Source organism: Siniperca chuatsi, linkage group LG19 (assembly GCF_020085105.1).
Source record: "Siniperca chuatsi isolate FFG_IHB_CAS linkage group LG19, ASM2008510v1, whole genome shotgun sequence".
In the NCBI taxonomy this organism is placed as follows: domain Eukaryota; kingdom Metazoa; phylum Chordata; class Actinopteri; order Centrarchiformes; family Sinipercidae; genus Siniperca; species Siniperca chuatsi.
Genome location: NC_058060.1, coordinates 27062805 through 27087664, shown reverse-complemented (window position 1 = coordinate 27087664; position 24860 = coordinate 27062805). Strand labels below are relative to the sequence as shown.

General features: G+C 44.2%; 2 protein-coding genes and 1 long non-coding RNA gene across 14 annotated transcripts in view; 2 read left to right on the top strand and 1 right to left on the bottom strand.

Annotated features, from left to right (window-relative positions):
* epb41l3a (erythrocyte membrane protein band 4.1-like 3a) overlaps nt 1–4311 on the top strand; it is a 34235-nt gene extending 29924 nt beyond the window's left edge. For 6 of the 9 annotated variants that reach the window (XM_044176478.1, XM_044176474.1, XM_044176469.1 and 3 more), the window contains 5 exons: nt 984–1028; nt 1615–1713; nt 1942–2022; nt 2276–2397; nt 3871–4311. In XM_044176478.1, the coding sequence (XP_044032413.1) occupies nt 984–1028; nt 1615–1713; nt 1942–2022; nt 2276–2386 (336 nt within the window). In that variant the 3' untranslated portion in view covers nt 2387–2397; nt 3871–4311. The remainder of the gene's footprint in view (nt 1–983; nt 1029–1614; nt 1714–1941; nt 2023–2275; nt 2398–3870) is intronic. The other 3 variants (XM_044176477.1, XM_044176472.1, XM_044176475.1) reach the window with 2 other exon arrangements.
* A 2066-nt stretch (nt 4312–6377) lies between these two features.
* On the top strand, nt 6378–6809 carry LOC122866601. Its single transcript, XR_006375759.1, has 2 exons — nt 6378–6432; nt 6627–6809. It is a non-coding gene; the product is annotated as an uncharacterized LOC122866601 (long non-coding RNA).
* Nucleotides 6810–7250: 441 nt separating this feature from the next.
* lama1 (laminin, alpha 1) overlaps nt 7251–24860 on the bottom strand; it is a 53591-nt gene continuing 35981 nt past the window's right edge. For 2 of the 4 annotated variants that reach the window (XM_044176465.1, XM_044176468.1), the window contains exons 32-64: nt 24724–24813; nt 24247–24440; nt 24016–24158; nt 23794–23892; nt 23378–23489; nt 23053–23209; nt 22751–22961; nt 22312–22428; nt 22060–22223; nt 21849–21987; nt 21499–21601; nt 20749–20865; nt 20476–20658; nt 20214–20368; nt 17998–18141; nt 17730–17863; nt 16410–16563; nt 16190–16326; nt 15792–15942; nt 15559–15703; nt 11516–11657; nt 11285–11399; nt 10929–11081; nt 10437–10588; nt 10153–10347; nt 9888–10071; nt 9466–9572; nt 9136–9325; nt 8751–8900; nt 8295–8448; nt 8077–8210; nt 7764–7977; nt 7251–7654 (exon numbers count right to left, since the gene is read on the bottom strand). In XM_044176465.1, the coding sequence (XP_044032400.1) occupies nt 7500–7654; nt 7764–7977; nt 8077–8210; nt 8295–8448; nt 8751–8900; nt 9136–9325; nt 9466–9572; nt 9888–10071; nt 10153–10347; nt 10437–10588; nt 10929–11081; nt 11285–11399; nt 11516–11657; nt 15559–15703; nt 15792–15942; nt 16190–16326; nt 16410–16563; nt 17730–17863; nt 17998–18141; nt 20214–20368; nt 20476–20658; nt 20749–20865; nt 21499–21601; nt 21849–21987; nt 22060–22223; nt 22312–22428; nt 22751–22961; nt 23053–23209; nt 23378–23489; nt 23794–23892; nt 24016–24158; nt 24247–24440; nt 24724–24813 (4894 nt within the window). In that variant the 3' untranslated portion in view covers nt 7251–7499. The remainder of the gene's footprint in view (nt 7655–7763; nt 7978–8076; nt 8211–8294; nt 8449–8750; nt 8901–9135; nt 9326–9465; nt 9573–9887; nt 10072–10152; nt 10348–10436; nt 10589–10928; nt 11082–11284; nt 11400–11515; nt 11658–15558; nt 15704–15791; nt 15943–16189; nt 16327–16409; nt 16564–17729; nt 17864–17997; nt 18142–20213; nt 20369–20475; nt 20659–20748; nt 20866–21498; nt 21602–21848; nt 21988–22059; nt 22224–22311; nt 22429–22750; nt 22962–23052; nt 23210–23377; nt 23490–23793; nt 23893–24015; nt 24159–24246; nt 24441–24723; nt 24814–24860) is intronic. The other 2 variants (XM_044176467.1, XM_044176466.1) reach the window with 2 other exon arrangements.

Here is a 24860-nt window from a genome sequence, read left to right as displayed (position 1 = left end):
CAATGATTCCTGCCCCAGTGAAAGCCACTCCAGTGCCTCCTGCCCCAGTGAAACCTGTCCCAATGACTCCTGCCCCTGTGACTCCTGCCCCAGTGACACCTGCCCTAGTGAAACCTGTCCCAATAACTTCTGCCCCAGTAACCCCTGCCCTAGTGAAACCTGTCCCAATGATTCCTGCCCTTGTGACTCCTGTCCCGGTGACACCTGCCACATTGAAAGCCACTCCAGTGACTCCTGCCCCAGTGACACCTACCCTAGTGAAACCTGTCCCAATGACTCCTGCCCCAGTGAAAACCACTCCAGTGACTCCTGCCCCAATGACACCTGCTCTAGTGAAAGCCACTTTCTCTCAGAACCTCTCTCTCTCTCAAAGACCTCTCTCTCTCTCCCTTTCTCTCAAAACCTAACATGGCAGCAGCGGATGGCCACCATTGAGTCTGGTTCTGTCCAAGGTTTCTATCTGTTAAAAGGAAGTTTTTTTCTTGCCACTGTCGCCAAGTACTTGCTCATGGTGGGATTTGTTGGTTCTCTGTTAATAATATTATAAAGAGTACGGTCTAGACCTGCTCTATAGGAAAACTGCAATGAGATAACTTCTGTTATAAATTGGCGCTATATAAATAAAATTGAAATTGAATCCAGTGACTCCTGCCCCAGTGACACCTGCTCTAGTGAAACCTGTCCGAATGACTCCTGCCCCAGAGACTCCTGCCCTAATGATCCCTACCCCCAGTCAAACAGCTTGTCTAATATGTGTTGACAATCCTGATCTTCATATTAAAGAGGGAATGTCACCATCTGCTGGTGACATGAAAGCAGTGCAACAGACCTTTAGATGGAGTATTAAAGCTTTAAGAACAGAGAGACAGACTGGATTTACAGATTAAACATCAGATGTAATTTGAGAGGAAATTTTAAGAATTAGAACTTAATCAGGTATTTGTTTTGAGTTTATAAATTTGTAAATTGTCTGTGTCTGTCAGGAGGTTCCAGTGATGAGGAAGACTCTCACATATGAAGCTCCAGGGGTGAGGACAGTCTTTGTGTTGTTTTTTATAATATAATAAATGGGTTTTATTACCATTCATTAGAATATAGATAATTGACAAGACGATGAATAATTCCTTTAAAGTGATCATTTGCTGAGTTCAGTCTGTATTTATTTTTAGTAAAAGGACACAAGATTAGATTAGATTAGATTCAACTTTATTGTCATTACACATGTACAAGTACAAGGCAATGAAATGCAGTTTAGGTCGAACCAGAAGTGCAATAAGCAAGTGCAGGATATAAAGTGTGAGCATAAATGCAGGATAGAAAACACAAGCTGCCACCAAAACAAATCTGTAGTAATTAAATTTAAATAATTTAATTTAATTTAAATTAATTAAAGTACCTCTATAACTACCATATTTTATCAAGGATTTCTTTGTCTGTGTGACACTCGGCTCATAAATTTACAGACTGACTTAATGTTTTCTATCTGCAGTGTTAGAAAATGCCTGCAGGCTTCACCAGCTTCTGTTTCATAGGCAAAAACATATCAATACCAAATCAATAATATTTCAGAGTATTGATTAGACAGATGTTAATGTGTGTGTTTGTGTGTTTCAGAGCCGAGAGGACTCTGATCCTCCTGCAGGCTTGCTGCTGAGCTCCCAGACCTTCACTGCAGAGACCTCCAACACCACCACCACCACACACATCACCAAGGTAATACGTGTCACCATGGTAACACATACCACCACACAGTCATTCAGACATGTTTCAGTTTATCTCTTCTCTACCAGAGACAGTGAAGATGTGAGTTTTGTTGGACATCAGAGAAATTAGAGACAATTGAGGGATTAGAAACATGAGATTATTAGAAGTGTAAGACAATAAATAGAACTGAGGCAGCAATTATACTATCTGAGTTTCTCTGTCTCTGACTCTCTTCAGACGGTAAAAGGAGGAATTTCAGAAACCAGAATCGAGAAGAGAATTGTGATTTCTGGAGACACAGAAATCGACCATGACCAGGTAACTGTCTAACTTGTCACAATAACACTTCATTATTGACCTTTGTAAAGGTGACAACGCAGAAAATAATGAAAACAAACAGGATTAAAAAGGGAACATACCTAGTTTAACCTGGGACAGACCTGGATTGACCTGGGACACACCTATACAGACCTGGTCTGACCTGGGACAGACCTATACACCCCTGGGGCTGCTCTGTCTAGGGTTAATCCTGTACCTGGACCAGGTTCTGACCCTCATGTCTCTCTTGAAGGCTCTGGCGGCGGCGCTCAGCGAGGCTCGGCGGCAGCATCCTGAGCTGTCCGTCACACGAGTTGTCGTCCATAAAGAAACAGAGGTCTCTCCTGATCATGTGATTGATTAGTGACATCACAGGTAACAGGGAGGGTCAGGCCCCGCCCCTACAGGTGGAGTCTCAAGCTGGATGTTGATTGGCTGGCTGGTGCATGGTAGCATTCATAACATTATGTTTGCATGTTTTACACAAGCGTTCCGTGTTCAGGAACAGGAAGTTCAACCAGGAGAGACAAACACTGAAAGACCAGGAGCTCAGAGGTTCTGATTGGTTATGAGAACATAAAAAGAGAGAGAAATTTTCTGATTGGGTAAAGTGTTCTAAGTGTCCACAGAGGACAGGAATGATCTATGGTGATTGGTTGGTGATGAATGTGACAAAATGATCGAACTAAAAACTAAAGAAATATTAAGTAAGGACGAGGAGGAAATAAACCTTCCTGATCACTCAGCTGATCAGCGATGAATTAGTCAAGTGGATCATTGATGTATCATCATTTTAATATGGCCGCCAAAGGCAACACATCACCAAACATTAAACTGTTGGCCATTAATGCTATGCTAACAAGCTATGTTAACATTATTCACTGTCTTCTCAAGCGTGACATCATTTTACAGCCCAAATGAGGGAGTGTGGCCCCGGCCCTGCTGTCCGCCTGTATCCACCACTGATTTTATGCTGACTCAGCGAACAACATTCAGGAACTACAATGAGCGTTTTATGAAAGAAAGCTGAATCCAGATCTTCAGTTCATTTTCATGGGACAGAATCAGAAACTGTTGAGAGGACAGTGGTGACATTAACATGCTATGCTATGCTAACATTCTGGACCATGCTTTTAAGCTTGTTGTGCTATGATGACATGCTAATTAGCATGAGCATGCAGTTTTCCTAGGTAGCTTAATCTAGCCTCTCCCTCAGCTAACAGGTGGCTGATGGGAAAATGTTGAGCTGCTCCCTCTGGTGGTCACATTCAGTTTTACCCTGAAAAATAGATCTCACTGATTGGTTCGACATCACATCCGAGTCTCAGTGGGCTGAGATCTTTGCTCTTATTTTCTATTTGACGGTAGACCAACATGCAGTATTTACAGGAGTCACTGGACTCTGAGGACATGTGCACTGAATAAGGAACTAAAAGTTAAACTTCGTACTCGCAAAAATAAAATCAGAATCAATGTGACTCAAATCAAATCTGATTTTAAAGTTATTGTTTTTTGTTATAGTTTGTTTTCTTTTCGGTCACTTGTTTTGTTTTTAATAAATGTGGACTTTTTCTAAGTTGGGAATGTCACCACCAGAGGACGACTCTTTCCCCCATGATTTATAAAACAGGATTTTATTTAGTTTCATTTTTGAAGAGATGTCTTGTTAATTATATTTTTTCCCCAATGTTCATGTAACCATAGAGACATTGAGTTACATCATAACATCATCAAAATTATATAAAAATGATCTTGTAGATTACAGGATAAGTACTTAGACCTTTAGACAATCTATAGTCCAATATATTCTTTTCTATTGTTTGACAGCTGCTTCTGTCTCTCTTTCAGGACTGAATGTAGAAGTCTCTGCAGCATTATGGGAGTTGTAGTCCAGACAGAACCAACAAAGACACTGTTTGCTGCGACACCCAGTGGACATTAATGGAGCTGAGAATTTACAAATGTACACACATGCATGTACACCTGTACATACACACACACACACACACACACAGCAGCACCTGTCTGTTTGACCAGGGGTGGGGCCCGTGTCTGAGTTAGCTTCAGAGCAGTTAGCATTAGTTTGATAATATGATTAGATTTAGTTGAAAGCTTCATGATGGCATTTTCAGACACATTTAAGACAAAGAACGACTCTGTTCTGTACTGAATAAAATATTTATACAACACAGACAACGGCAGATGGCCGCCCGCCCTGAGTCTGGTTCTGCTCGAGGTTTCTGCCTGTTAAAGGTTTCCTGCCACTGTCGCCAAGTGCTTGCTCGTGGTGATAATTGTTTGGTCTCTGTAAATAATATTATAAAGAGTACAGTCTAGACCTGCTCTATAGGAAAAGTGCAATGAGATAACTTCTGTTATGAATTGGCGCTATATAAATATAAATAAATACATTGAATTGAAGTGAGAGACAGACAGGTGAAAGACAGTCAGGGGGCGCTGCTGTGACGCCATCAACACGTTCCCATAGCAACCAGACAACCAGAGCTGGTTAACCTCTGATGAACTTTCACCACAGACACCAAAATTAACACCAAAACCTAATGCTGCGTTTACTTCCTACTTTAACAAGCTCCACCCTCATATGCACCTGACACCCTGACAGGTTAAAGCAGACATCTGATTGGTTGGTTGTGTGAAGGGAGACAGCAGCTTTATGAAACATTCAACAAACAGTTTGTATCACTTCTGACAGATCTGTGATAATAACCTCTGACTTTACCTGTCTCACCTGGTGAGGTCACCTGACTCTTACCTGTCTCACCTGGTGAGGAACTGGATCTTTTATTGTGACAGTCTGGTGCAAACTGTTGTCAAAAATGTAAAATAGCATGATTGCTAGCACTGTAACCACTCACTGTATAGCAGCTAAAACTCAGCTCTGTATTTACCCACAATGCAATAGTAATGTGCCATTCTCTCATCTCACCATGGAAACCCTTGTTAAGAATTATTTTACTCACCTGTCTATGTATTTATTGCTTTTTGTCTATTTATTTATTGATTGACTTATTGATGTGTTTGTCTGTGTTTGACTGACTGACCACTCCCGCAGGTGTCATGTTACAGACTGAACACTAAAGACTGACCACTCCCCTGGTGTCATGTTACAGACTGACCACTACAGACTGACCACTCCCCCCGGTGTCATGTTACAGACTGAACACTACAGACTGACCACTCCCCCCCCGGTGTCATGTTACAGACTGAACACTACAGACTGACCACCACCCCCCAGGTGTCATGTTACAGACTGAACACTACAGACTGACCACTCCCCCTGGTGTCATGTTACAGACTGACCACTACAGACTGACCACTCCCCCGGTGTCATGTTACAGACTGAACACACAGACTGACCACTCCCCTGGTGTCATGTTACAGACTGACCACTACAGACTGACCACTCCCGGTGTCATGTTACAGACTGAACACTACAGACTGACCACTCCCCCAGGTGTCATGTTACAGACTGAACACTACAGACTGACCACTCCCCTGGTGTCATGTTACAGACCGACCACTACAGACTGACCACTCCCCCCCGGTGTCATGTTACAGACTGAACACTACAGACTGACCACTCCCCCCCAGGTGTCATGTTACAGACTGAACACTACAGACTGACCACTCCCGCAGGTGTCATGTTACAGACTGAACACTACAGACTGACCACTCTCCTGGTGTCATGTTACAGACTGAACACTACAGACTGACCACTCCCCTGGTGTCATGTTACAGACTGAACACTACAGACTGACCACTCCCCACCCCGGTGTCATGTTACAGACTGAACACTACAGACTGACCACTCCCCCCCCAGGTGTCATGTTACAGACTGAACACTACAGACTGACCACTCCCCCTGGTGTCATGTTACAGACCGAACACTACAGACTGACCACTCCCCTGGTGTCATGTTACAGACCGACCACTACAGACTGACCACTCCCCTGGTGTCATGTTACAGACTGAACACTACAGACTGACCACCCCGGTGTCATGTTACAGACTGAACACTACAGACTGACCACTCCCCCCCCCAGGTGTCATGTTACAGACTGACCACTCCCCCGGTGTCATGTTACAGACTGAACACTACAGACTGACCACTCCCCCCCCAGGTGTCATGTTACAGACTGAACACTACAGACTGACCACTCCCCCTGGTGTCATGTTACAGACCGACCACTACAGACTGACCACTCCCCCCCCGGTGTCATGTTACAGACTGAACACTACAGACTGACCACTCCCCCTGGTGTCATGTTACAGACTGACCACTACAGACTGACCACTCCCCCAGGTGTCATGTTACAGACTGAACACTACAGACTGACCACCCCGGTGTCATGTTACAGACTGAACACTACAGACTGACCACTCCCCCAGGTGTCATGTTACAGACTGACCACTCCCCGGTGTCATGTTACAGACTGAACACTACAGACTGACCACTCCCAGGTGTCATGTTACAGACTGAACACTACAGACTGACCACCCCCGGTGTCATGTTACAGACTGAACACTACAGACTGACCACTCCCCCCCCCAGGTGTCATGTTACAGACTGACCACTCCCCCAGGTGTCATGTTACAGACTGAACACTACAGACTGACCACTCCCCCCCCAGGTGTCATGTTACAGACTGACCACTCCCCCAGGTGTCATATTACATAAATCCTGTTTTATTTTCTTTCTGATGAATTCAAACTACTAAATGTGTTTACCCACTACACTCAAATAAAATGATTAATAAATGACCTGACTTCCTGTGTCAGCACGTTAAGAAGAGCAGAGATGTGAGTGGTGATTCGGAGATCGTGAACCAGAGTCAGTCTGTATGTGCAGGACTTGCTTTCGAACATAGTGTAAATGTTTTATATTTAGTCTGCACGTGCACAGACACATATGGGATACGTTCACACGCAGTACACTGCCGGCTGTATTTCAAAGTCAAGTTAACAATCAGGTGAAGGTTTTTTTCCATATTTTACAGGTTAGTTCTTTTGTGTTATGCTTGTTTTACTGGCTCCATTTTAGATCAGCTGACCATCAGGAACTCTCAGGAACAATGGTCGGTAGGTTCATTATATAGATATATATATATATATATATATATATAGTTTGACTGCCACACCTACATTACCCAACCATAGAGATAGCCACAGTCTCTGATTGTTCATGTGAAACTGAATCAATGAATAAATTAGTTTTCAGATTATCTTTAATGATTCATGCAGAAACAGATCAAAGTTACAGATGAAGAACAGGAAGTCACAGTGATGCTGGAAATAAAAATAATTAGCTGCTTCTAACAGACGGGAATGTTTCAAACTACAGACTCGTCTTTACTTTCACATTATGATTAGCAAGATTAGCAATTATCTGTCACGTGGAGAAACATTTCATCAAACTGCTGGTGTCTGTGGACCAATCAGAGCTGGGCTGGGCATTGCTAGGCAACAGGACATGAGTTAGGAGTGACGCCCAACAAAAAGTGGGCGGAGCTCAGGTCCAGAGCATCGCTCAGGTGAGACTTAACGAGCTGCAGGTTCCTCAGACAACCTCTGAACCTGGAGCTGATCGACAGGCAGTTCTGCTTGACACCGACTGTAACAGAGAAAGGGAGACAGGTTGAGGGAGAGACAGACAGGTTAGTATCAGTCGTTAACACGTCATAATGTTTTTATTTATGTTTGAGTCCAGAGTTGGTTCTCACCTGGATAGCCTCCCAGATAAACAGGGTTGTTGGTCTCAGCAGAGGTGGACTGCGGGTAAGGGTTGGGGGTGGTGTAACTACGGCCGTCTACACTCAGACTCAGGGTGTGTTTGGTTTTTCTGGCCACCAGGCGGTGCCACCGTCCTTCACACAACATCTGACCAATCGAACGCACTGACACTCGACCCGCACCGTTATTCACGTTAAACACCACCTGAGGAAAAACACAGGAAAATCATTATATTTAGAATCATTATTATATACAGAATACACACACACACACACACACACACACAGGTAACTCTCTGCTCACCTGTCCGTTGATCATCTCCAGTCCGATGGCGTCGACCTTCGCGCTGCTGATTCCCAGAAACACTCCTTCTGATTGGCTCGTTCGAAACTCCAGAGACACTGACACGTCAGATCCGACCTTATAACCATCACGCACTGAACACACACACAGTTTAAGACTCTGATCAGATGTGATCACATTAAAGCAGGACATCTTTTCTTTCTTTATGTTCCACTCACTGAGGGCGGCGTATCCACTGCCATTAAAGTAACTTCCTGTCTGGTCGTTGGTGAAACAGGAAGTGACATCATGCTGCGAGGCCGGCTTGGACAGATCCAACATGGCTCCGTTCAGACTGACGGAGTGAACACAACCTGGAAAACTGCTGCTAACCTGAGACAGACAGAAGAGCAGTCCACGTTATAAGCACAGGTGGTGCAGTGGCAGCTCAGGAGGTACTCCGTCACCAACCGTCACTGTTTCACTGTCTGACAGACAGCATCAGGCCTGAAACTCAGGTGACATGATTGAAACTATACTCAGGTGAGGTGAGAATGGTTACAGGTTAACATTTAATATGTTAAATAAGTAAAATCTTCACCTGTGAGTGTCAGAGAATATAATAACCTCTGTACATATTTACATCACGTATACTTGTAGTGTAATTGGTGGATAAAGAATCTAAAATGTCGTACATTAATCCTCCTGGTAGTGTGTGTGTGTGGCAGTCCTCCCAGGTAAAGTCTGTTGTCCACGTCCAGCTGGTTTCCTTTAACTGACACAGAGTCCGGACTAGAACCGTCGACTGACACCAACATCGACCGCCGGCTGACCTCAGCACTCACCTGCGAGAGAGAGAGTTAGTTCAAATCAGTAACAGCCAGTGACGGTACAGCCTGGTGATGTCACAGCTTTAAGATTTTGTTATGTTAGTTTATACGGGGCTCAGGCGGTGGGGGGCCACACAGCCTTATAGATAAATCCTGCCGTGGTGTTTGTGACTCATGACGTCATCACACCGTGTGAGATGTGTTTCTGAGACTCACAGTGTGTGTGTGTCTTTAAAGTATATTAACTCACAGTGTGCCACTCTCCATCGTTAATGGCAACAGACGAGGTGATGGAGGCAGGGCCTTTCCCAAGGTCAGCTGACATCATCAGTCTCCCCCCCGTCAGTCTGAGGACAACGAAGTCCATCTGTTTGGAATCAGAGAGGAGGAGGATCAACCCGTCCAGAGCTCGGCTTCGAACCGACAACCTGACCGACACGCTGAGGATGAGGAGAGACACAACACAGCAAAATCAGAGCTTTACTCTGTTAGACAGACAACTGGCTGTAGCCCCACCCCTCTCTGACCACAGCCACGCCCCTTTGACTAGAGCCCCGCCCCTGTCGCCATGGAGACTCACCTCCTTCTGACAGTGTTGGGGTTGATGATGAAGGTCATGTGACTGTGTTTGGACGAACCAAACTGAGCCGCCGAAGGCAGGAAGGTTGGCTCCGCCTCCGACAAACACTGCATCACACACAGATCAATAATCAATAATCAGTGACTAATAATCAATAACACTGACCAGTAACTAATAACACTGACCAATAATCAATAACCAATGATAAATAAAAATAAAACATATTTGTTACCGTTATCAATAATCAATGATCAATAATAAATATTGATTACAATGATCAATTATCAAAAATCAATAATAAATGTATTATTGTGTACTATTATCAATAATTAATAATAAACATATTGATTACTGTAATCAATAATCGATTATAAATATATTGATAACTGTTATCAAAACTCAATAATAAACATATTGATTACTGTTAGTGCTCCAGGTGTCAAGGCGCTCAGATGTGTGGGTGGGGCTACAGGCAGATGGGCGGGGTCAGGAGTCGGTTCTACATCCTGGTCATCAGGAAGCACCGCCCCCCCGACTCTCTCCTCCAAAAGGCAGCTGTCGAGCTCCGCCCCCTTGTACCTCACAGCTCCTGATAGGTCGATGAGCCTGGAGGGAGCCGCCAATGAAAAGTTAACCAATCAGAGAGACAGAAAACTGTGTGTGTGTGTGTGTGTGTGTGAGACTTACACTCTGCCCACCACCAGGTTTTGGATGCAGCCTCTGAACCACCTTGACACATCCTGTAATCTGATTGGTAGACGAGACTCCTCCCCTGATGGCAGCCCACCAATGAAGAAAGAGGCTGGAGACAGACGAGAAAATCTGCCCGGCAAGAGAGAGACGGATTTCATGTGTTCCTCGTCTACCTGCACAGACAGAGACCTGAGAGAACGACAGGTAATATTTCAGTTAACACTTATCAGTCAGGTAAGACAGTTGAGGCAGGTGTCTGTTTCCATGGTATCACCTACTTCCTGTTGATGGTGACAATCACAGAGTGTTTTGTTCCGTCACTGAAGGACCCTCCATCAGGTTTCACCACTATCACCCTCCTAGTGTCCCCGCCAATGTCACCAAGCTCCGCCTCCAACGCACCGGAGACCAGGTGGACAGACAGGAAGTGCTGCACACACAGAAAATAATCATGGTTACATAATGGTAACAATAAAACCTGGAGCGCGTTCAGCGCCTCATGAAATCGGTTTAAATACGTGTTTAATACTACAAAATGCGCTCAGTCACTGCCCCTGCCATCCAGAATAGCAGAGAACATCCCAATCGAGTGACGGGATATGTGGAAACTGGGGGCGGGGTTTATATTCACATTGCTGCTGATTGGGTAACACCTCTGGCACACCCACCTAACGAGAGAAAACCTAGCTCAAAGCCCGTTGCACACTGTTATCAGATTGAATGTGCCCCTGGTGTACAGGTGTGTCACATGACCTGTCTGTCTGTCTCACCTGTCTCTGTGTTCGGTCGTCACTGAAGGCAGCCAGCAGGACTCCTGATTGGTTGTTGGAGGAGAAGGAGAAGAGAAGCTCCGCCTCTTGACCGAGTGATCGAGGAGCGATCTGAACGAAGCCTCCGGCCAACACCGACACACTCCGCACCGCCTGAGACACGTAACATCCATCAGTGTGAGCAAGGAAGGTTATTGATTATTGGTTTTGACAGAGGGAGAGAAAGGTCAGTCAGGCTGTCAGAGAGTAAAATGTGTGTTTGTGGGTCAGTTAATATATTAATCACTAACATCTGTCTGTGTTCATCAACCCACTGTATGATATTGTCTTACATACAGTATGTGTGAGTGCTGTACCTCCAGTACGCAGCCCTTTCTGACTCCATATGCGTCTCTCAGCAGGTCAAAGTTGGACCGAGCAATTTCCACATTCTTTATACAGCCTATGTATGACCTGGAGACCACCTGTCGCCTAGCAACCAGACATACAGGTAAAAACAGTCAGACAGATAGAAACACACAGACAGACAGGTGTGGACATCACCTGTGACATCGCCGCATCCTGACCTGCTAACATCACTGACTCACCTGATTGGTCTGGAGGCAGGAAGTCCTCCAATGTAGATGGGGTCGAGGTCAGAGCGGTTCAGGTCAGAGGCTGTCCCAGGAGACTCCGCCTCCAACACCTCCTTCTCTGATGATTGGTCGGCTGCCATGATGGAAAGGTAACCTGGACACAAAGCAGCATCGTCAGGAACAGGAACAGGAACAGCAGTATCAGTTCTACCAAACACTGCAGTTACAGTAGCAGCAGTTAAACACCCTCTGGTAGAAAACTGACAATGAACTACAGTAGATTACAGTAGAACTACAGTAAGACTATAGTAAGACTACAGAGGGACTACAGTAGAACTACAGTAAGACTACAGTAGAACTACAGTAAGACTACAGAGGGACTACAGTAGATTACAGTCGAGTACAGTAGAACTACAGTATAACTACAGTAAGACTACAGAGGGACTACAGTAGATTACAGTCGAGTACAGTAGAACTACAGTATAACTACAGACGGACTACAGTAGAACTACAGTAAGACTACAGAGGGACTACAGTAGATTACAGTCGAGTACAGTAGAACTACAGTATAACTACAGACGGACTACAGTAGATTACAGTCGAGTACAGTAGAACTACAGTAAGACTACAGTAGATTACAGTCGAGTACAGTAGAACTACAGTATAACTACAGAGGGACTACAGTAGATTACAGTAGATTACAGTCGAGTACAGTAGAACTACAGTAAGACTACAGAGGGACTACAGTAGATTACAGTAGATTACAGTCGAGTACAGTAGAACTACAGTAAGACTACAGAGGGACTACAGAGGGACTACAGTAGATCACAGTCGAGTACAGTAGAACTACAGTAAGACTACAGAGAGACTACAGTAGATTACAGTCGAGTACAGTAGAACTACAGTAAGACTACAGAGGGACTACAGTAGATTACAGTAGAACTACAGTAAGACTACAGAGGGACTACAGTAGATTACAGTCTTGTACAGTAGAACTACAGTAAGACTACACAGGGACTACAGTAGATTACAGTAGATTACAGTCGAGTACAGTAGAACTACAGTAAGACTGCAGAGGGACTACAGTAGATAACAGTATAACTACAGTAAGACTACAGTAAGACTACAGTAGATTACAGTCGAGTACAGTAGAACTACAGTAAGACTACAGTAGAACTACAGTAGATTACAGTAGAACTACAGTAAGACTACAGAGGGACTACAGTAGATTACAGTAGATTACAGTCGAGTACAGTAGAACTACAGTAAGACTGCAGAGGGACTACACTAGATAACAGTATAACTACAGTAAGACTACAGTAAGACTACAGAGGGACTACAGTAGATTACAGTCGAGTACAGTAGAACTACAGTAAGACTACAGAGGACTACAGTAGATTACAGTCGAGTACAGTAAGACTACAGAGGGACTACAGTAGATTACAGTCGAGTACAGTAGAACTACAGTAAGACTGCAGAGGGACTACAGTAGATTACAGTCGAGTACAGTAGAACTACAGTAAGACTACAGAGGACTACAGTAGAACTACAGAGGGACTACAGTAGAACTACAGTAAGACTACAGAGGGACTACAGTAGATTACAGTCAGTACAGTAGAACTACAGTAAGACTACAGAGGGACTACAGTAGAACTACAGTAGATTACAGTAGAACTACAGTAAGACTACAGAGGGACTACAGTAGATTACAGTCGAGTACAGTAAGACTACAGAGGGACTACAGTAGATTACAGTAGAACAAAGTCAACAATTAATTTAAGACACCTAGTTGGGCTTGCCAAAATCGCACTATGGTTTAATTAAACAAATAAACAAATAGGGTAACTGCTTGTTTAGCAGCAAGCTATCATAAGCTAACAGATGATTGTTTGTAGTGCCTTTAAGATTATCTTAGTTAGCTACTCACACTTCTTTGCCTTCCAATTCAAGACACCAGAATTGTTTTTAACGTGTAACAAATAAAACTTAATTCACATTCAGTACTCACACTACAGACGGACTACAGTAGAACTACAGTAAGACTACAGAGGGACTACAGTAGATTACAGTCGAGTACAGTAGAACTACAGTATAACTACAGACGGACTACAGTAGATTACAGTCGAGTACAGTAGAACTACAGTAAGACTACAGTAGATTACAGTCGAGTACAGTAGAACTACAGTATAACTACAGAGGGACTACAGTAGATTACAGTAGATTACAGTCGAGTACAGTAGAACTACAGTAAGACTACAGAGGGACTACAGTAGATTACAGTAGATTACAGTCGAGTACAGTAGAACTACAGTAAGACTACAGAGGGACTACAGAGGGACTACAGTAGATCACAGTCGAGTACAGTAGAACTACAGTAAGACTACAGAGAGACTACAGTAGATTACAGTCGAGTACAGTAGAACTACAGTAAGACTACAGAGGGACTACAGTAGATTACAGTAGAACTACAGTAAGACTACAGAGGGACTACAGTAGATTACAGTCTTGTACAGTAGAACTACAGTAAGACTACACAGGGACTACAGTAGATTACAGTAGATTACAGTCGAGTACAGTAGAACTACAGTAAGACTGCAGAGGGACTACAGTAGATAACAGTATAACTACAGTAAGACTACAGTAAGACTACAGTAGATTACAGTCGAGTACAGTAGAACTACAGTAAGACTACAGTAGAACTGCAGTAGATTACAGTAGAACTACAGTAAGACTACAGAGGGACTACAGTAGATTACAGTCGAGTACAGTAGAACTACAGTAAGACTGCAGAGGGACTACAGTAGATAACAGTATAACTACAGTAAGACTACAGTAAGACTACAGAGGGACTACAGTAGATTACAGTCGAGTACAGTAGAACTACAGTAAGACTACAGAGGGACTACAGTAGATTACAGTCGAGTACAGTAAGACTACAGAGGGACTACAGTAGATTACAGTCGAGTACAGTAGAACTACAGTAAGACTGCAGAGGGACTACAGTAGATTACAGTCGAGTACAGTAGAACTACAGTAAGACTACAGAGGGACTACAGTAGAACTACAGAGGGACTACAGTAGAACTACAGTAAGACTACAGAGGGACTACAGTAGATTACAGTCGAGTACAGTAGAACTACAGTAAGACTACAGAGGGACTACAGTAGAACTACAGTAGATTACAGTAGAACTACAGTAAGACTACAGAGGGACTACAGTAGATTACAGTCGAGTACAGTAAGACTACAGAGGGACTACAGTAGATTACAGTAGAACAAAGTCAACAATTAATTTAAGACACCTAGTTGGGCTTGCCAAAATCGCACTATGGTTTCATTAAACAAATAAACAAATAGGGTAACTGCTTGTTTAGCAGCAAGCTATCATAAGCTAACAGATGATTGTTTGTAGTGCCTTTAAGATTATCTTAGTTAGCTACTCACACTTCTTTGCCTTCCAATTCAAGACACCAGAATTGTTTTTAACGTGTAACAAATAAAACTTAATTCACATTCAGTACTCACACTCTGACTGTCGTCCATGCGTCCTAGAAATGCAGTCCATGGTTATCCAATTCAGTAGGGGGCAGTGTCACGAAAAACTAGGGTCTCTAGCCTCCTCTACTGCAGGAACATGCTACTTGAACTACAGTAGAACTACAGTAGATTACAGTAGAACTACACTAAAGTACAGTAGAACTACTGCTGTCCTACTGTAGAACTAGAGTAGGACTATAATGGAACTACAGTAGGACTACAGTAGGACTATAATGGAACTACAGTATAACTACAGTAGGACTACAGTAGATTACAGTCGAACTGTAGGTCAGCAAGTCAGTACTGGTAATAACTGTACAGTAGTAGTGTAACAGTGCATTAGTAATAAGTGTAGCAGTAGTGTAACTGTGTGAGCAGCAGGATTAGTGCAGTGGCATTTAGCAGTAACATGAGCAGTAGTGTAATTGTATTTTGTAAGCAGCAATAGTAGTAGTATTTTACTGGTAGTACTGCAGTACTTTAACAGTAGTAGTATTACTGTAGTAGTAGTAGTCGTACCTTTGCGTTTGTTCCTCTGCAGTGTGATCTTGTACCACACCCCCGTGTTGTACTTCTTGCTGGAGGTCAGGATCAGAGCACCTGAGCCCAGGTCAAAGGTCAGACGGACACGCCCCTCCACCAGCTCCATGGACAGGAAGTCCCTCTGCAGGAGACAGGAAGTGAGGTCAACTCTGTATCTGCTTCACAATAAGAACCTCAACAAAACCTGTGTTTGTGTGTGTGTGTCGTACAGTGTTATTGGAGGCCAGGTACAGCAGTAATCCGCCCGGTGACAGCGTTTTAAACAGCAGGACGATAGAGGTGGAGGTTGCTCGCAGAGACTTCTGAACGGATGAGAAACCTGATCCATCAAAGTGGAAGGATGTCTCCTCTGCCTGGGGACTTAGAGACAGACAGGCGAAGAAACAGACAGGTAGAGACACAGAGAGGTGGCGAGACAGACAGACAAGTTAGACCTTCTCAAAAATGCTATTAATAACTTTGGAGCCATTGGAAATCTGCAGATTTAACTCTGAGCAGAGCGTAACTACAAAAACACACTGGAATGCTTAGTGGGTGGGGTCAGTTATTGTCCTCACAGATATAGTTATACACCTGTGGTCATACAGGTGTTTTGTTAGTCATGCACCTGTGTTTGTACCTGCTGAAGCAGCCTCCACACTCTCCCTCTCTGCTGTTGTAGTTCCACAGTCCGATGTTTCTCTCGTTGAGCGATGCTTCACCCAGGCAGCCCTGGAAGGTGGAGGACCGCAGCGTCCTGGGGCTCTGACATCACACACACACAGAGTTATCACCTGTTCACCTGTACACCTCAATACACACCTGTACACCTGATGTGTGTGTGTTACCTGAGTGGTAGCTCCCAGTCCTCCGATGTGGATCACTGTGTTTCTGTCGATGTCTAAAACTCGGGATGGTCCCGGTGATGTTGCCGTTACTGTGGGAAACGAAGTGGACTCTGACTCCAGCTGATGGACTGACAGAGAGCCATGGGCCCCAAACCTGGTGACATCATGACATCATCACATGACATCATCACATAACAGAACTTTATGCTACTTGACATTTCAGAGTGAGCTCCCTCTGATTCTAATGTGTTTCTCATCCAGGTGCATGCGGCCCGTCCTGATTGGTGGGAACACTTGCTTCTCTCTGCTAAGTTCTTACTTTGATTTAGTTTATTTCTTTGTCTTTGGATGACTGGTCAGGCTGAAGTTTTGTTTCTGTTTCTGTCAGGTAGTTTAGGGCAGGGGTTCCCAACCTCTAGGAAATAAGAAAATGACTTTTCTCTAATTTTGAATGTTTACCTTTAAATTTTCAGGCATAGTTTGTATTAAAGGCTCACAAGCTAAAAAGGTTGGGAAGAACTGGTCTAAGTGAAACACAGAGACCGACGGTCCGTTGGCTTCTCACTTCTTTATTTCTTGGAGCATTGTTACGTCTTTGGGGTCACATTTATTTAAAAGTAAAATAAAAATGGTTTGACTCTGTTTAAATGATGTTATTAATCGCCTGAAAACGATCCTTCCTGGTGGTCGTCACATTACATAACGTGGTGTGTAAAATCATGTAACATGTTTACAGGAAAAACAAAAACCTGTTCTGACATCAATGATGATTGATCATGTTAATAAACAAATGAAGAGAAAAATAAATCTTTAACCTGAACTAAACTTCCTGTTTACACCAGAATCTACTGGGGAAACCACTGTCGTGACATCACATGACATCACGTGACACCACATTACATGTGGACATGTGACGCAGTAGTGTATTGGTATTTAGAAGAAACTGCTACTGCTAAACAGTTGACAAAACATTCTCACCACAAGTTTAGTAGCTGTTCGGGAGCTTTCCATAATATCACATGATCTTCCTCAGCAGTTCTAGGACTTCTTGTCTATATTAGCTCAAAAGTTGCAATTGAAAGTTCATTGCGAACATGATGAGAAGTCTTTATAGTGCTCAGAAAAACTGAAATGTAAACATTTACAATCACATGACAACTGGATAACTTCATCTGCTGATGAAATTCATGTGATGGGATCAAAAGCTCCAGAAAAGATACTAAATGTTTCTAAATTAACATCTGTTTCTAAATACTTGAGCATGACACCATGTGATATGTTCTGATCATGTGACGTGTTGATGATGAGATGTGTATTTACCGTGTAGCGTTGATTCTGGTCCATCTGTTGTTAGTGATGTCTAGTCCAGGAAACTCCAGTCTGGTGCTCCCGGAACCCACATCCCACACCAGAGAAACCTTCCCATCATGCATCTCTACTGCCAGGAAGTCCACCTGAACACACATAAATAAAGGATTAGTTTAGACAGAAAAGTTATGGGACATACCCACAACAATACCACCTGTTTTTGTTTCTACATCTGATCAACAGACAGGAAGTGTGTGTGTGTTGTACTGTGTGTTAGTACCGTGGTGTTGCTGCCCAGGTAGAAGAGCAGGTTATCTTGACTGGATGTCTTCAGGATCAGACTCAGAGTGTTGAAGTTACTGGACTGAAGCTGTGGTCTGTAGGATCGAACACAGTCTCTGTCCGCCTGCACCGCCACCTTAATCTGATGACATCATCATCATCATGTTTTTGTCAATCAGACATACAGTAGCTGAAATGTTTGTGACGTCTATCAGTGGACAAACAGAATGACAAGTTAAGCTGAGACTCTCATTTAATTCCTATTATTATTACTATTAGTTAATATCGCTAATTAGCTAATGTTAGCATGCTAACATGCTAAACTAAGGTAGTGAACATGGTGAAGATTATACCTGCTAAACATGTGTCTAAGTGCAGCCTTACCGAGCTGCTAGCATGACTGCGGACTCCCAAGTCCGTCGCTTTCAGCAGGTATTTCTGCCTCCGGAGCTGCAGAGTCTGGATCTGTGGTTGTGGGCCACCTGCTGCCCCCGTGTTCCTGCTCGACAACTGCTACTACAGTTGTTGTTATTGGCTCTGTTACTAATACTGACATTATTTTATATAAATTTATACTGAGATTAAAACACGTTTTAAATCCACATGGATGAGAAGTCCTTAAAATGTTCAGAAAAAGTGGAAATTTTAACATCAGATGAGAACTGGACAAACTCCATCTGAGGGGACCCGAACCTCAACCCGGTCTCATGTCTCATTCAGTGTTTCCTGGTTTATGAAACAGAAGCAGTTTCATATTTAATCTCTTTGTTCTGCTGTAGTCTGTTTCAGCTCAGATCTCAACACACTGATTTCATGTCGGGACGGCCATCCGTTGCTGCTGTGTTGAGTTGAGAGAGGGGGGGAAGCCCAATGCAAATCCCCAAGAATTTTAAAATAATAATAATGTAATGATAGTGGTAAAATTACAATTAATAAATTAATAATAATAGGAATGATCGTGACAGGAATAATAATGACAAAAATAGTAATAAGACTAATAACAACAACTGCAGTAGCAGTTGTCGAGCAGGAACACGGGGGCAGCAGGTGGCCCACAAGCCCTCAGAAACATTGCAAAAGTCCGATTTATTTTAAATCTTAGTGATACAGAAACTGTTGTACATGCTTTTATCTCCTCATGCCTTGATTATTGCAACAGCCTGTTCACTTGTCTTAATCAAAAAACTTTGACACGACTGCAGACTGTACAGAACTCAGCTGCTCGGCTGTAAACCAGGACCAAGAAGTATGACCACATCACACCTGGTTCAGCCTCTTTACATTGGCTCCCTGTTTGTTTTAGGATTGATTTTAAGATCTTATTGATTACTCTTAAGGCTCTCCATGGCCTGGCTCCAGACTATATTTTAGACCTTGTAATCCCTTATAGATCTTCACGTAGTCTGAGATCTTCGGGCAGGGGTCTCCTGTCTGTTCCTGAGTCCAGGATGGAAACTAAGGGGGACAGAGCTTTTGCCATCAGGCCGAGCCCGAGGCTCTGGAACAACTTGCCCGAAGAAATTAGGTTGTCTGAGTCAGTATATTCATTTAAGTCTCTTCTCATAACGCATATTTATCTGAAAGCAGATCCTGATTTTACCTGAACTGGCTGTTTATTTTATTGCTTTTGTGTATTTTATTTCTTTATATTTCGTCATTCACTGTGGTATTTTATTTCTCTTGTTGTGAAGCACTTTGTACTTTGTTTTGATAAGTGCTCTATAAATAAAGTTTTATTGTTATTGTTAACCACAGATCCAGACTCTGCAGCTCTGGAGGCAGAAATACCTGCTGAAAGCGACAGAAGGAGAGAGGAGAGAAACGAGAAAGCACAGAACTACGAGAGAGGGAAGATGTCGAGTTAGTAACATGCAGTAATGGGATAAAAATGCACACAGTGGGAGAGGGAGAGGAGGAGAGAGGAAAGAGGTGCATCATGGGAAGTCTCCTGGCAGTCTAGGCCTATAGCAGCATAACTAAGGGATGGTTCAGGACTCACCTGAGCCAGCCCTAACTATAAGCTTTATCAAAGAGGAACGTGTTAAGCCTGCTCTTAAATGTGGAGATGGTGTCTGCCTCCCGAACCCAAACTGGGACCATTACATATCTGTAACGAGTCTGAAAGAGACTGTGTGTGTTTATAGTGCTGCCTGTCTCCTGTTCTCTCAGTGTGCATTTCAGTTTGTGTATTTCTCTGTGTGTGTGTTTATGTACCGAGGCGGCCTGTCTTCGGGCCTGATCGATCAGCTCTCTGATATCAGAAAGATTCCGGCTCAATGTTTCTCCCAGCAAGCTCAGCGGCTTTATCCGGTCCATCAGACGCTCTGTACGATGCTCCGCCTCCTCCAGCTTACGCTGCACCTCATTGGCTGAGCACACAGCAAACAGGAAGTGTTACCACGCCATAAATCTTTTTGTAGTCTTTTACTTAAACTGATTCAATCTTATTAAAACTGTTTTCAAATTGTTGACCTACCTGCACTGTGTGTGTGAGTTACCAGTTGGTTGGTCTCCTTCACTGTGTTGTTGGTGTTTTCCACCACCGAAGAAGAATCCTGCAGCTGCTGTCTGAGTCTGTGCAGCCGCTGCAGCGCCTCCTGCAGGTCAGAGCGTGCTGCTGCAGCCTGAAGCTGAACCTGTTGCAGCACCATGGACGAACCTGATGGAAAACATCAATATCATCGATCAATTCATCAAAACAATAATACATCGATGTTGGAGGAGGCGGTGCCTGAAAAGCCCGTCTCACCGTTAGAGATGCTCTGCAGCTCTGTGATTGGCTGACTGAGGAGGAGGCTGGAGTTACAGACGCTCTCTCTGACCAATCCCAGTCTGGTGGTTACCATGGAGACATTCAGGTGCAGGACTGGAAGACAGACAGTTAGACAGAGAGACATACAATTAGAGAGACAGACAGATGGAGAGTTAGACAAGACAGAGAGACAGACAGAGAGACAAACAGTTAGACAGAGAGACAGACAGTTGGACAATTAGACAAATGGACAGTTAGACAGACGGACAGTTAGAGAGACAGACAGACAAAGAGACAGACAGAAAGAGAGACAGACAGACACAGAGACATACAGACAGACAGAAAGAGAGACAGACAGAAATAGAGACAGACAATTAGACAGAGAGACGGACAAATGGACAGGCAACCAGACAGACAGACGGAGAGACAGACAGACAGATAGACAGACAGACAGGCAGAAGTCAAGTTTCATCCAAATCAGCTCAAATTTTAACTGAACTTCCAGAAACTCGTTAAAAGAAAACGTGACTCGCTGCTGCTGCGAGAACACGAGCTGATTGGCTGACGGAGGTGAACAGCTGGTGGAGCTGATCCTCCAGCCGCTGTCGTTAAAGCAGCGCAGAAGAAGAAGAGGACGCAGCGAGATGACGTCATTAAAAGCTCAGACGATGGAAACATGACGTTTCTGTTAGCTTCATGTGTTCATGTGAGGAAGGCTGCAGCCTCCTCATCGCTCCACACACACACCTTCAGCCGTCTCGTGGATTCGTCGACTTTCTTCTAAAACAGTAGAGCTGACGTTCAGTTTGGCTTCGCCCTCCTCTGACAGAAGCTGCTCTGATTGGACGGTCTGAAACACACACACACGCGAAGACAGGCATTACATCTGTGTGAAAAACGCAGCTCTCTCATTCATTTGAATGGACCGGGGTCAACACGGAAGGTCAACATGTGATGTCATCCAGCAAAATGCTGCATTGGCCAATCAGATATGTGCAAGCAGTCTGTCAGGCGTTCCTACTGTTTGTCTGTGAGTATTATGAACTTGAAACACATACACACCAACACACACCCCTGATTGTGTAACACACACTTACCATGTTGAGAGCGAGGGAGGCGGAGATGTGGGCGATTGAGGCGACCTGCTGGGCGGAGTCAACTTGTTCTGTGATGTCACTGTCCAGCCGAACCAATCGGCTGCCGTTCAGAGACACGTTACACACCGACGACAGAGAGCTGAGAGAGAAGAAATAGTTGTCATTTTATTTCACACACACACACACACACACACACACACACACTACTTACCTGTGCAGGGAGTGGGCGTGGTTCTGCAGCAGGTGGGCGTGGCTTTCTGCACGGTAAACATTCTCCAGAGCATCCGTCATCTTCAGTCCAACAACCAAAGCGTCCACCTGTTTCCTCAGCAGGGGGCGCCACTGATCCAACTGACCGTTGAACACTTCCACCTGCTGCACACACAGGTGCGTTCATTTTACTACATAGTAATGATTAATATTAGCTTTATTATTATCAGCAGTATTATGTAGTGTCTCTTACTGCGGTGGTGTTTGTTAACTCCTCCGTCAGGCTGACGGTGTTGTCCAACAGCAGCTGACTGTCCTCCATCACTCCGTCCACAAACAAACACCCAACACTCAGGTTCTGACGGCCGGACTGAAGCAGGTAAAAAACATCTGATTTTACACTAATTCATAGATACATTATACGTTTCATTTGGAACAAAAAACCAAAAGTTCTGACTAAAACTCCTGTTGAGGAGCTTTTTCTGTCTGCGTCTGAACGCCGCTGCTTCCTTTGTTCGCACCATATTTCAACCAGCGGTGACATCACATAGGACAGGTGTCTTATTTAGATTAAATAACGTCATTAAACCTCACAGCAGACACCAGTCAGGGTTACCTAATCTAATTGTATTTCCATGCTACTGGTGGAGCAATGTGTGTGTGTTCACCCCGCTGCAGGTGTGTGTGTTCACCTGGTAGTGCTGCAGCAGAGTGTGTGTGGCGTCCAGCAGAATGTGTGTTTTTGTGTTTCGTTGTGCAGCTTCGCTCAGCTGTGTGCGCGTGTTTTGCAGCGTTTCCATGCCAGTGGTGAGGGAGGCGGAGAGGGGGCGGAGCCTGTCGTCAACCGCCACCCTTCTGGACAGGAAGTCCACCTCCAGTGAGTGGACGAGAGACTTTGCAAGACTGCAGGGAGAGAGAAAGGAAGATCGATGAAACACAATTCATAAAAAGGAAAGAAAAAAGGTTTTATTTATTAAAACACACAAACACACACCTGAGCTCCTGATTGGTCGTGGCGTTGGCGGCCGTTAGGTTGACAGCTCTGATGGTTTCCAACATGGACTCCACCTCCTCCAGCAGACGCGTTTGATTGGCTGAATCAAGCTCCTCCTCTATGGTCTGGTTCAGATGCCCCGCCTCCCTCTGAAGCACTGGACCAATCACATTTCAGAGTTGTTTTATGTCATCTTATTTCAGGTACGTAACAGTTTGGTTTGTTAAAAATAGTTTTCTGCAGGTTATGATGTCATTTATGATGCGTTAATGGTGTCATCATTGGTCAGGATCGTGTTGTTGACCTTCCTGTTGTTGTTGTTTACCCTGGATGTTGTTCTGAAGGCTGCTGATGTTCTCCAGCAGCAGTGCACCCTGGGAAAGCCTGTCGTTGGTGGACACGCCCACTTTCTCCAGGTCGTTAGACAGACGTGTGGCCTAGCCAATCAGGAGACAGGAAAAATATGATCCTTTTTAGTCAACTCCCACAATCCTCTGAAGTTTTAACAAAATGTTACAAACACAAAACTGCCTGCAGTGTTTTTATATATGTATTTAATCTGTTTACAGATGTGTTTATATGCATACACAAATATCTTCTAGCATTTGATGATAATATAGTAAACTGATTTTAGGTCATTTTAGGAAGATAACAAACCTTATTACATATCATCAGTCACTGAATGTGGGTGGAGCTTTAGAAACAGTGTAATGAGCCTTTAACAAAGTGAGCCATGGATACCTGCTGCAGCAGAGCGCTGAGGTCAGAGGTCACATGATTTAGCTCGTCTTCTACTCTGGACAGATGCAGAGGAACCGAGCTGTTTTCTGAAAACACCACCTGTAAAACACAGCAGGTAACATGTTACTTTATATGATCATAAAGTTACCTGGTTTCACCAGGACACACCTCCACAGCACCAGAGGGCAGCGTCGCTGGTGTTAATAGCGTGTGTGTGTTTACCTGGATGTCTCTGGTCTGGTTCTCCAGCAACACTAGCTGGCTGTACGGTGCCATGGCAATGGCGCTCAGGTTCACAGACAGGAAGTGGTTGTGTATTTTTTCCAGGTCGTCCAACAGAACGCCGGTGCACTCGTCATCACATGCTGGAGTGAAAAACAAACACGCATGACTTCTAATGCATGCAACACGTGAACACGTGTGTGTGTGTGTGTGTGTATCGTCGTTACTCACACACACACTCTCCTCCCTGCAGAATGTGCCTCTCGTCACACTGGTCACACGACTGACCTTTGACCCCGGCCTTACACTCACACTGTCCGCTCAGTGCGTCACACAGCGGCTGCAGCGAGCCCCACCCACTGCAGCTGCACCGTGAACACACCCCGCCTGGCAACGACGGGTTACCATAGTAACCAACAGAACACCTGCAGGATGACAGCGTACGGTCAGCGTGATGTCACCAGAGGCTGCTGTGATCAAAGCTCTCAGCTGATTCACTGAGCTTCCTCTTCCTCGGTATTAGCAGAGAACCTCATTAACATTTATTTAAAAGGTCAGAATTTCAAAATAAAAGTTTTATTACAAAATGAATAACTGACAAGCTGAAATATAACGGGTCACGTGATGAGAGACGTTCCCAAATGTACACCTGAGAGTGGTGATGTCATCGGTCTTGTCTAGAGACACGTATGATGTAATGACTCTCACCTCTCACAGTATCTCCCCTCGTATCCCGTCTGACAGGCGGTGCAGCGGAAATCACCAAACACTCCCTCTGACACACAGGTGGCACTGAAACTACACAAACACAAAGTCAATAAATACACAAAGAAATTAGTTAAATA